General features: G+C 46.8%; 1 protein-coding gene across 7 annotated transcripts in view; it reads left to right on the top strand.

Moving 5' to 3' along the window:
- AHCYL2 (adenosylhomocysteinase like 2) overlaps window positions 1–12000 on the top strand; it is a 175186-nt gene that overhangs the window by 124231 nt on the left and 38955 nt on the right. For 5 of the 7 annotated variants that reach the window (XM_075925410.1, XM_075925413.1, XM_006120332.4 and 2 more), the window contains one exon: window positions 10885–11028. In XM_075925410.1, the coding sequence (XP_075781525.1) occupies window positions 10885–11028 (144 nt within the window). Of the gene's footprint in view, window positions 1–4593; window positions 4873–10884; window positions 11029–12000 lie in introns of those variants that run through there. The other 2 variants (XM_025183222.2, XM_025183220.2) reach the window with 2 other exon arrangements.

Raw genomic sequence — 12000 nt, 5'->3', positions numbered from 1 at the left:
ATTGGCCAAACCAGACCATCTCTGTGCAAAGAATAAATGGACACAAATCAGACATCAAGACCAGTCACATACAATACCCAGTGGGAGAACACTTCCGTCTCCCTGGACACTCAGCAACAGATTGAAAGTGGCCAGCCTTCAGCAGACTTCAAAGACAGAGAGCTGGAATTCCTTTGCAAACTTGACATTAGTAATCTGGGTTTGCATAGGGACTGGGAATGGCTGGTTTGCTACAAAAGCAGTGTTCCCTCTGTGGTATTCACTTCTCCTCATGAGCTGTTCGGAATGGGCCACAGTCACCCAGACTGAATTGGTCTTGTTAGCATTGGTCCTCTACTTGATGAGGTAATTCCCTTCTTTTCATGTGCTTGTCTGCTTGTGCCTCCCTCTGTAATTTCCACTCTATGCATGTGACACAGTGGATTTTTGCCCACGAAACCTTATGCCCCAAATAAATCTTTTAGTCTTTAAGGCAGCGTTTCGCAAACTGGGGGTCGTGAGCAACTTGGGGGGGGGGGGTCGCAGCTAGGGTTGCCAGGTGTCCGGTATTCAACTGGACAGTCCGGTTTCTGGGCCCTCTGTCCGGTAAAAAAAAATTTCAGAAAATACTAGACACGTGCAATGTCCTATATTTTCTGGTTTTCCGGCTGGGCGCTCACGGAAGCCTGGGGGGAGTGGCTGGGAGGCAGGGCGCAGTCAGCGCTGGGAGCCTCTGGTTGCGTGTGACAGCTTGGGGAGGAGGGGAAGCCTTGTACGTGCTCCTGAGCGCTGGGCAAGCGCATAGTGGAGCCGCAGCCAAACTCGCTCACGCTTCGCCGGGACTACGCGTGGGACGGGCAGTGCCCTGGGATCTGCACATGCCTGGGTCAGTCCCGCTCCCCACTGGCCGATTTGCGCTCCCCCCGACCGGCTGGTTCTCCCCTACTTCTCCTCCTGACCTTCCCCGGCCAGCTCCACTGCCGGTTCCCCCGCCCGATCTCCCCCAGCCAGCTCTGCTGCCCCCGACGACCCCCCAACTCCGCCTTTACTTGTGGAGCAGTGAGAGTGGGGGGGGGTCACAAATTCTTAGAATTTTAGGGGGTCGCGGTATTACAAAGTTTGGGAATCCCTGCTTTAAGGTGTCACCGGGCTCCTTGTTTTTGCTCTATGCCTGTTAACAGTACAGAACGCAGCATGTCTGCGAATCTGGTTACTGCCTGTGTTTTTAAGGCTTGGTTACAAAAAAGACATTCAGCATGAGAAGCAGCACCAAGATGCTGTTTTAAAAACCCTTTGCACAGAGTCTCTCTTCTCAAGAAAATAATCCTGCATTAACTAGTTAATCCTTCTGCAATTCTTGACCACAGTGTTCGGTATTGTATAATTTGCTTTCTTTATTAAAAGACGGTCGTCTAGTTCTTCACCTCCTTGAATGTGTTTCGCAGTCAATGTACTGTGTACAGGGTCAGACTTGCCTTTCACACCTTTGCAGGGGACAGACCCTCTGCAGAGAAATTTCAGTAATGTATAAGTCTTAGTAAGAAGATTAGGCCTAAGCAGATCATGGAGAGCCTGGCACACAGACAGCACCAGCACAAAGCTTTTTCCGCAGGGGGGTGTTCTGAAGTGCCCGAGAGAGGCTAGAAGAGTCAATTACCAGCATGCTGGGTGCTATGTAAAAGCCCATGTGCATACTGGCAGTATAGAACAGAGGTTTTTAACTGCTTGCTTGAGATTTCGCGACACCTAAATGTTAATGAAAGGCTATGGGAGCTCTGAAAGAGGAATATGCATCCCTTTCATTTGAGTTCTTTCAGTATCTTATGAGTAACAAATTTTCAGTCTTGGCATATAAACAAGTATGCCTCCCAAGCTTGGGTTCCTCTGGAAAGTTCTGACTGCTGGGTGGAGGGACAGCACATTTGCTCTGAGACATAGAATGCCCCATGAGGGAACATAAGAAGGCCATACTGAGTCACACCAAAGGTCCATCCGGCCCAGTATCCTGTCTGCTGACAGTGGCCAATACCAGATGCCCCAGAGGGAGGGAACACAACAGGTAATCCTCTCGTGATCCCTCTCCTGTCACCCACCTCCAGACAAACAGAGGCTAGGGACACCATTCCTATCCATCCTGGCTAATAGCCATTGATGGACCTAGCCTCCATGAATATATCTAGCTCTTTTTTGAACCCTGTTCAAGTCCTAGTCTTCACCACATCCTCTGGCAAGGAGTTCTACAGGTTGACTGTGTGCTGAGTAAAGAAAAACTTCCTTTTGTTTCTTTTAAACCTGCTGCCTATTCATTTAATTTGGTGACCCCTAGTTCTTATATTGTGGGAATAAGTAAATAACTCTCCCTTATTCACTTTTTCCATACCAGTCATGATTTTATAGACCTCTATCTCATATCCCCCCTTAGTCTCCTCTTTTCTAAGATGAAAGGTCCAAGTCTTTTTAATCTCTCTTTATATGGGACCTGTTCCAAACCTCTAATAATTTTTGTTGCCCTTTTCTGAACCTTTTCCAATGCCAATATATCTTTTGTGAGATGAGGCGACCACATCTGTATGCAGTATTCAGGATGTGGGCGTAACATGGTTTTATACAGAGGCAATAAGATATTTTCTGTCTTATTCTCTATCCCTTTTTAAATGATTCTTAGCGGTCTGTTTGCTTTTTTGACTGATGCTGCAGTCAGAAGGGGACCCCTGTGTCACTTGAGGTCCTCCTTAGACCAGTTAAATTCAACATATTGGGAGTGTAGAATATGGCTCTTAACTTTCAGTTGAGGTGATTCCTTTTCTGCCTTGGTCAGTGCCGCTCCCCAGTTGTGGGAAACACTGACAGAGAGGTGCCGGTTCAGATACGTTGTGATAGATCCCCAAAGCTGAGACTCTTTTCCACTTGGCTACATTCTCGTTGAAGACTTTGCACTAGCAACTCTTGGACTCCTCGGAAGAAAGTTTGATGTTCACAGACATTTGATGAAAACTCCCATTGCTGAGATTTAGCATCTAGGTGAAGCATGAGACCTCAGTTATGGTAAAAGACCCAGAACCACTGAAAGAAAATGTTGGCTCGACTCCACTGAATTCCCAGATTATCTGGTTGGGGTCAATGCTGTCTGCAGAACCGTATGCCTTGTCATTTATGTTTCCAATGACACTTGAATGAAGGTGATGGGGAGGAAAGGCCTATAGCAACCAATGGCCTCCATTCAGGGGAAAGAGAACCATTAGAGAACCCCAACTTTATCCTCCTCAGGAGCACTGTTCTGCATCATTGGAGTGATCTTGTGCTGGGACAAGGTCCGTTTGTCGTGTGCCACAGCTTGGGGGAAGGGAAAATAGTGAATAAATCTTGGAAACGTAGGGTTCCAGAGCTTGAGCCCCCGCCTGAGCCTGAATGTCTACATTGCGGTTTTGGAGCCCCATTACCCACGCCAACTAACATGGGACAGCTGTAAGGGTTAGATTGCAATCTAGACACACCTCGATGCACAGCAAGCCAGGGTGTGACTGTGCAGTGCGCCAGTTTGCCACATGCTAAGATGTCATGTGGACAAACCTGTAGTGTCTTTGGGATTATTTGTGTGGCAGGCTGCTCATGCTGCTGAGTTTGTCTGCCAAAGTATTCTCCTGGTCTGGGAGCTGAATCCTTGACGCGATGTGTTGGTGAATACACTTCCTCCTGACATAGAAGTGTGGTTTATATGGGTTATTGTAGTATTGATTTGTATATATGGCAGAAATGTTTTTATACTAATCTGATCGATCTATATATGTGCAGTCTATATATATCGATATATATGTGCAGTCTGCTTTCTTCTTTTGTTGATAGCTAAAGCAGGAGTTGGAGGCGTGAAAGAAACCGTGCAGGGTGATGCTTTATCTTTCTCAAGTACATATTCTTTAGGTTTTAGAGATCTCATTTGTAATTTGGCAAAGGAAATACAAAAGACTCTCGCAATTTGTGGCATCACTATTTGTGGGTCTCCTGTCCTTGTGTGGGGGTGGGTGCGGCGGTGGCCAGGAGCCACGGGGAACTCACTGCAGCTCTCAGCCCCCACAGCTCTCAGCCCCCCTGTGGCTGCCCGGAACCTCAGTTCAGCGTGTTTGTAATTCTTGTTGAAATATCTTGAATGGATTTAAAGATCCCTGGGAGGAAACTGTAGCGAATTCCATCAAGGGAGGAGGGCAAACCACGTGGCTCAGGTTCTTGAGAAGTCCATATCAGGAATGTCTACATTGCAATAAAAACCCTGTGGCACTGAGTCTCTGAGCTCAGTTCAGTTGACTGAGGCTCACCGAGCTAAGAATTTCACTGAAGACATTTGGGCTTAGGCTAGAGCCCCATACTTTGAGACCCATCCCATTCGTGGGATCTCAGAGCCTGGGTTTCAATCCAAGCCTGAGTTCTCCACTGCAGGTTTTAGCCCCAGACCCTGTAATTAGAAGCCAACCATGGCTGCAGGTCTTTCACTGAAGTGTAGGCCATACTCTCCAGGACAGTCTCCCTAGCAGAGAACTCTCTATTGACTATGAACCAAGCAGATGAGGTGGGGAGGTTCCATCATTCTAAATTCTAGCTGATTTGTCTTTGGAACGGAATCGGTGAGAGGATGGCGTCCAGTTGGTCTCTGGTCCCCGAACATTTCTTTGCCTTTTGAAACCAGTCCTGAGGGGCTCAAGGAGCCTGGCATCCCAGAAGGGAGCTAGCTCCATAAAGAGAAGATGATAGCAAGGGTCTCCTCAGACGACTATGATAATTGTACCAGATCTGCTTCATCATCGAGGTTGGATCCAAAAAGAATTCGGGGTGAGGCTTGCGAAGCAGAGATCTTGTCACAGGTTTCAAACTTCACCTCAGATGCCAGCAAGGTCACTCTGAGTGAGTGCAGATCTTAGTCCTTGATGCCAATGATACTCTGTTTTGCTTTAGTAATTGTGATGGGGTGGGAGAGACTTCTACTGAACCATCTTAGAAATCTGTCCTTGATGGGAAGATCCAGCTGGGTTACCCAAAATAAAACTCTTAGAACTGGGTTCAGAATACAGGCAGTCCCCGGGTTACATGGATCCGACTTACATCGGATCCCTACTTACAAACGGGGTGAGGCAACCCCGCACTAGCTGCTTTCCCCCAGCAGACCAGGGAGACGCGAAGCTAGCGCCCCCCCCCCCCCCCCCCAGCAGACCAGGGAGACGTGGAGCGGCTTTTCTCAGCAGACACCTCAGCTTGAGAATAAAGGACTGAGGGAAGTGAGGTGTGGGAGAATAAAACTGAGCTCTGGAGAAATGTTTGGCTAGAGTTTCCCCTACAATATGTACCAGTTCCGACTTACATACAAATTCAACTTAAGAACAAACCTACAGTCCCTATCTTGTACGTAACCAGGGGACTGCCTGTACTAGCTGCCTTTGAAGAAAGAGGCTCTGCCATTGGCACCAGTCATAATGGTTTCTTCACCAGCCTGGCTTGAATTTTGTCACTGGGGGAGAAGATTTGTTCCTTGGCACTGGAGAACTGAATCTTTTATGTACCAGATGCATCTGGGCTCCAGCATCTCTTGCACCAGAGATTGTATGTCTTCTGTCCCAGTTAGTCCTCCGAGAGTGAGAAGAAGGGAAAATGTGGTGTCACCTTTCTTCTTCTGTCTCTTGGCCTCCAAGAAACCCTGTCTCAAACTGAACACGGGGTACCATTCAACCCACCAGAGTGGCCAGACTTTGTCAGCATTGAGCATTTCTTGGCATTGGATTTTTTGCCTACTCCCACATTTGGGAATGGCAGGAAGAACCAGGAACCAGTTCTGACCCCATACCCATGCAGGTAGTAGCCTAGCAGTATTCAGTGAGCTGAGGAGAGGGAGTTCCAACTTGCTGCTTCAATAGCTAGATAGAGCTGTGTGCACTTTAAGGGGCCATTATCCATTATTTAGCCTTTTGTGAAATATCCTAGAGCTCCAGGCAGGGTCAAAGCCATCTGACCTTACAAGGTTGTGTTTTCCACAGGGCTCTACGCTTCTGTGAAGAATACAGGTACATTTCTAGGCAGGGGGGATTGGCACTGAAAATACTTACACTTAAGAGGAGGAAAATGACTTGGATGCAGAAAAAAAACCAGAACTGGGGTGAGAGAGGGAGAATGAAAAACAAGTAAAGAACACATATAAACGATGCAAAGAAGAAGCACGTGACACGTTTGTCACCAGGTGTATAGTATTTATAATTAAATAGAAGGGAGAAACACTTCTCATTCACGCTTAGCAGTCCTTGGAGATTTTGCTAATGGAATTCTGCTCCGATGCAGTGATTCTCTTGTAGTGGTACCAGATCAGGTTTTCTTCCTGTAATACAAAAGGTGTTTTTAATAACATCAGATTCCCCTGAAATCTGGTGGGGACTTTCTGCCTCTTACCACGCTTAGACAAAGGCCCACCAATGGGCTGACAGTTCTGTTAATGTGCAAGGCAAAATAATGTTGTGCAGAGCTAAAGAAAGGAATCACTTGTCTATCTCCGTAAAGTGGCAGCTGAGACTGTGACCCAGGGGGCAGAGCTACAGAGTAAGAGGGTGCCATTTTTAAATGCTTTTTTGACCATACTTTAAAACCCGTATGGGACCCCCTTGTACAGCCAACCACCATCTTGCCCATCGTTCCAGACTTAAATCTTAATTGAGGATTCATCTTCCAGATAAACACATTCCCACGTCTCCACCACAAACTTGGGTCGAAGCCAGCTACATTGGTGTACAACCACTGAAAAGAATATATTGCTCATGTGCATGCGTACTTGGCTGCATATGTACTTCCCAGGAGTGCCTGGGTCATTTTAAAGTGTGATGCACCATGCGTAGGTATCCCAGTGTGTCACACAACACCATCCAGTGCAATGCCTTTTGGGGGAGTTTTCACAAGCTGGAAGGTAGAAATGAGTTGCACAGCAATCTCTGGAAGCTGTGGGTCAGGTTTCCAGAATGCAGTGTTCTCCATCCCATAATACCATCCCTATTCTGTAATTTTCATGCCTTTCATTTAAAATCCCATAAACGGGCTGGGCACTTTTCATGTCCATCGTCCCTTGTAGGTGCATAGGGCCTAAAGAGCTCTCCACTGCTTCAACAACAGGTAGGGTTGCCAGGTGTCCGGTATTCACTCAGCTAGTCCGGTATTTTCGCCTCCTGTCCAGTAAAAAAAATTCAGAGAATACCGGACACCTGAGATCTGCACTCACTCAGAGTGACCTTGCTGGCATCAGTGTAGGCTGGCCTGGGAAGATGCAATTCCCTTGCATCTTTAAAAACAGAGGGTTGTTAAAAAAAAATAAATAAATAAACCTGCGAACAGGGACATTCCTGACTGGCAGATTGCCATTAGTGAAATGAAATGCCAGTGATGAGTCTGGGAGGGACACAGCCTATCCCTTGTTCCCTTGTCTCAGGAAACCATATACTGGACAGCACCAAAGAGAGATTCATTCATGGCTCAGCAGGTGTTGAATGATAGTTGACAGTGTTTCCTGTGCACTTGTGCAGCCACTTGGGAAAGATTCAGATGCCGCCCAGCTGATTAGCAGAGTGCCCACAGCTATGTTTTTTGTTTCTCCTGGGGGTGCACAATCATATATGCCTTGATGCACAGAAAACAATTATTGCGCACATGAATGGAAAAAATCTGTACATGGCTGGAAAAGATTAGAGGGAGCATTGATCGTTGAAAGTGCTTTTTGTAGATTGAAGGGATGCTGGCATTGTTTGCTGACCAGATCTGCTCTCCGTGAGACAAGTAGATGTATAGTAGAATAGTTATAGCTGCCTATTGGGAACTGCATAGTATCTGTAAGGCAAAGGAGGAAAAGCTGCTGCCAGAGTGCAGGTGAAACTGAGTTTAACAGGGCCATTGCAAGAGCTCAACATGGAGCTATGCAATTGAGAGAGGCTTAGAGGAGCACTTCCGTGGTCAGTCACCACAGTGTTCTGTGCTGGAGTGTTTTCTGGGCTGAAGGTTTGGGTGCTCTTAGGAATTGTCGTCCTTCCTAGGGATGTGAACGGTTAACCAGTTAACTGGGTTAATGGGTGTTGCTTACAGATTGCAGTTAACTGGTGGGAGCTGGAACAGCTTCCTGCGTGCCAGGGGCAGGGGACTGCTTCAGCCCCGCAAGGGGCCCACCGTGGCAGGAGCTGCTCTGGCCAGCCGAGGCTTGTCGCAGGCAGGGGCTAGTCTGAAACAAAAAACATCTGGGGGAGGCCCTGTCTGCAATGTTCCCTGGGCCCGTCGCAGACAGGGCCAGGCTGGAGCAGCCCCTGCCTGCAACGGAGGAGGGGGCAGTGCTCCAGCCTGGCCACAGTGGGAGAAAGGGCTACTCAAGCCCAGCTGGGCTGGAGTGTCCTCCCCCCACTAATCCCTGCTTAATCAGTTAACTAGTTAAACCTAACATTTAACCAGCTAACTGATTAAACAGGATTCTACATCCCCAGTCAGATACATTCATATCTGTGATTGTGAGTTGTACTGGACCTATTTTATGCAGTGCTTGCTGAATCCGATTCTTTCTCCTCTCTCTCTTCATGCCTAACGCTACACGGAAATGAAGCACAGCTACCAGCTCTGCCTCTATTGGGTGGCCCACTACCTCTTCTTGCATGAGTAAAACGGTGAAAAGTTGGATCTTTGTCTCATTAACTTGGTGATGGGCCACGTGACATCTTTAAATTTAGGAATGGTAAGGGAAAATGCATGGACACAGACGTCCCTTCCCCTTCATTGGGTCTGTCCAGGTCTGGCAGGCTGGACTGTCTAGACTGAGGGAGATTCTCAGATAGATCTTGGCTCATGCCATAGCTGGAACCCTGCCTGTCCCGGCCCCCCTTCCCGACAGCATCTCTTGCTCCACACTGTTCGCTGCAGGAGTCTCTGTCTTGGACTCTTCCAAGGTGTTCACCATGCTTTGTGGGGTGCTGATGTGGACTTCCCCAAATATGCCATGCAGTTTGTTGTAAAAGTGGCAGGCCTGCAGCTCCGCACCAGAATGATTGTGAGTCTCTCTGACCTTGTGGTGTGCTGGCATAATTCCTCGTGTGTCATTGCACCTGATTCCTGTCGTATCCTGTGCCTGCAATCCCCCATGCAATCTTTTGATAGATATCACTGTTTCTGGGGCTGGCCCATAGTTGTGCTTGCACAACCTCTTTTGCCCATAGGTCCTGGAGATCCAGTACTTCTGGTCTATTCCAGGAAGGAGTGCATCTAGTGGGGAGTTGGAATGGTCACTTGGGTCATTGCATGCAACAAGAGAGCTGCTAATTGTGCTTGCCATGGTGGAAAATTGGGCAAAGGCATTTCAAAAACATATAGGAAGGAGGTTTGAGGTGAGGAAGGCTTGATTCTGGCCTGTATGACTCTGCGGAGTGCATGCACAGTTGAGTCAAAAACACTCACTGTTGCAGGAAATGCAGCATTGTTGGCCTGCTGCTAAGAATCGCTAAGGTTGATATAGATCATGCAGTGTTTGCACGCACACTGTGCCAGTCTCAATAGATTGACTTCACTAGATCTCAATGGCATTTGGGGAGGTGGTTTTACTGTGTCATCGTAATAGGGCGATTATGTTGGACTAGGGATGTTAAATTTCGATTAATAAACTAATTGAATAGTCGATGGAACTTCCATTGACTACTTGATTAGTTGATAAGGGGGGCACTCGCTATCCCACTCCACTTCTCCCTTTGAAATGTACAAGAGCTGCTCACAGCTCTTGTACATTTCAAAGAGAGAAGTGCAGCGGTTGGGACCCCACACGAGTAGGACCCGCTTTGGTCCCCGCGGGTTCCCAGTACATATCAAAGAGATTGGTGCAACAGCAGGGATGCCTCTCCTTCCTCCTGCAAAGACGGTGCTCGGAGGGAACCGACATTTAAGCTGGCTCCCACCAGCACGGGCTCCTGCTCCTCCCCACTTGCTGCCTCTCTTTGATAGAGGCAGCGGTTAGGGGGGAGCAAATAGTCAAGTGTCTACTCAACTATCTGATAAGATTATGCTTATCAGATAGATGACTAGCTGGTTACATCCCTATGCTGGACAGAGATTAATTTGAGTGTAGACACAGGCAGAAATAGGCCAACACAAGGAAACTTATGTTGGCCTAACTTCATAGTGTAAACCAGGCTTTAGAAACTGAGTGAGTCCAGGGACTAGATGTAAAAACCCTGAGTCGTGACTAGGTAGTGTTACTATCAAACTACTCACTGTTCGTAAATAACATAAAATAAGATTGGATCTTTATCCAGATCCTGCTGTGCATTTCCCGATATAATAGACATACTTGTTGGCCTGAGGGACCAGTGACTTAAGTGGGTGGAGAATGTAGGCAGATGGGTCACGGAGCGGCCATAGTCTATAGGCATTTCTGTGGTCAAGATGAGACAAGATGCAGGCATGAGTGGAGACTGGTATGGTCAAAGAAAAGGTGCTGCTGAAGTAGTGATAGACAGGTTGACAGATATAGGAAATGTGAAAGGGAGGGCAATTCAGTGTGAAAAGGACTCATCCTCAAGGTGCAGACAGTAGAAGGAAAAGGGGAGGTCGTAGCTGAGGTAGGATATGGAATAGCACCTAAAGATGCTCTTGTTGCCCAGGAGAAATGCATTTGAGCTATTTAGTTGATCATCTCAAAATTGTAAAGAACACGAATTCAAGGGCATGTCTGAGCGATGTGTAATTGCAAAGTATTTTTACCCTCAGGTGATCAGGTATTGGGGTCATTGACTGTAACTCAAACATGCATCCCCTTTTTATTTCAGGTTATTGGACTACTTCCACAGCACTAATTCCATTCCTTTGCTTGTTGGTGGGGTCGGGATATTTTATTCTGCCTGATGCCTTTATTCTCTCATTCTCCAGCTGCCTCATACACCGACAGCTCTGATGATGAGACTTCCCCCCGAGACAAGCAGCAGAAGAACTCCAAAGGCAGCAGCGATTTCTGTGTGAAAAACATAAAGCAGGCGGAGTTTGGGCGCCGAGAGATTGAAATTGCTGAACAAGGTAAAAGGAGGGAGGTTCCTCACGTTTGATATTGCGAGCTGGACTTCTCACCTAAATAGCTTTAAATCCTGAGTCCCTCAGACCTTCCCATCCTGCAGAACTTTTAACAAGGGCTTGTTGAAACTGTTCTTCAGCAGCAAATTGGGTTTTTGACTTGCCCAGAGAAGTGTCTGTTTTTGTTTAAAAAAAATTTCTAAACCCAAAACATTTCAGCCAAAAATTCAACTATTTCAGTTTGCAAATTCCAGTGTGGTGCCTCATGTGAGTTTTTGTTTCCTCGGGTCCTTATCCTCCATTATGGGCCAGTCAGACTATGCCTCCCATAATGCACTTGTAGTGCAGTTGCCTCTTTTCACCATAAGAGGAGAGCATGGTGCATGATGGGAACTGAAGTCTGACCAGGAACCACAGAGAGTAAAAGCCTGTGGCATCACAGAAATGTTTGTGAATTCAAATATTGAAGTATTTGGACAAAGCATTTTCCCTGAAAGTCTTAATTTTTCCATGGAAAACTTTTGACAAACTAATTTTTCATAGTGATAGAAATGTAGCCATGTTAGTCTGGTCTAGCTGAAACAAAAAACAGGACTATGTAGCACCTTACAGACTAACAAGATGGTTTATTAGGTGATGAGCTTTCATGGGCCAGACCCACTTCCTCAGATCAAATAGTGGAAGAAAATTGACATGACCATATCCTTTGGTATATATGGTCATGCCAATTTTCTTCCACTATTTGATCCGAGGAAGTGGATCTGGCCCACGAAAGCTCATCATCTAATAAACCATCTTGTTAGTCTTTAAAGTGCTACATAGTCCTGGTTTTTCATATTTGTTGAAACTTTCCAGGGGGAGGGAGAGACTAGGTCCATTTTTTGACTAGTTCTACTTATACCCTTTTATACTTAAGAGTTCCTGTTACAAGAGAGCTATGTGATGCACCTTTAAGCAGGTGTATAAGGCAAGAGGCTA

This window comes from Pelodiscus sinensis, chromosome 1 (assembly GCF_049634645.1).
Source record: "Pelodiscus sinensis isolate JC-2024 chromosome 1, ASM4963464v1, whole genome shotgun sequence".
In the NCBI taxonomy this organism is placed as follows: Eukaryota; Metazoa; Chordata; order Testudines; family Trionychidae; genus Pelodiscus; species Pelodiscus sinensis.
The sequence above is the reverse complement of the archived record's forward strand: the minus strand, read 5'-3'. Positions and strand labels throughout refer to the sequence as shown.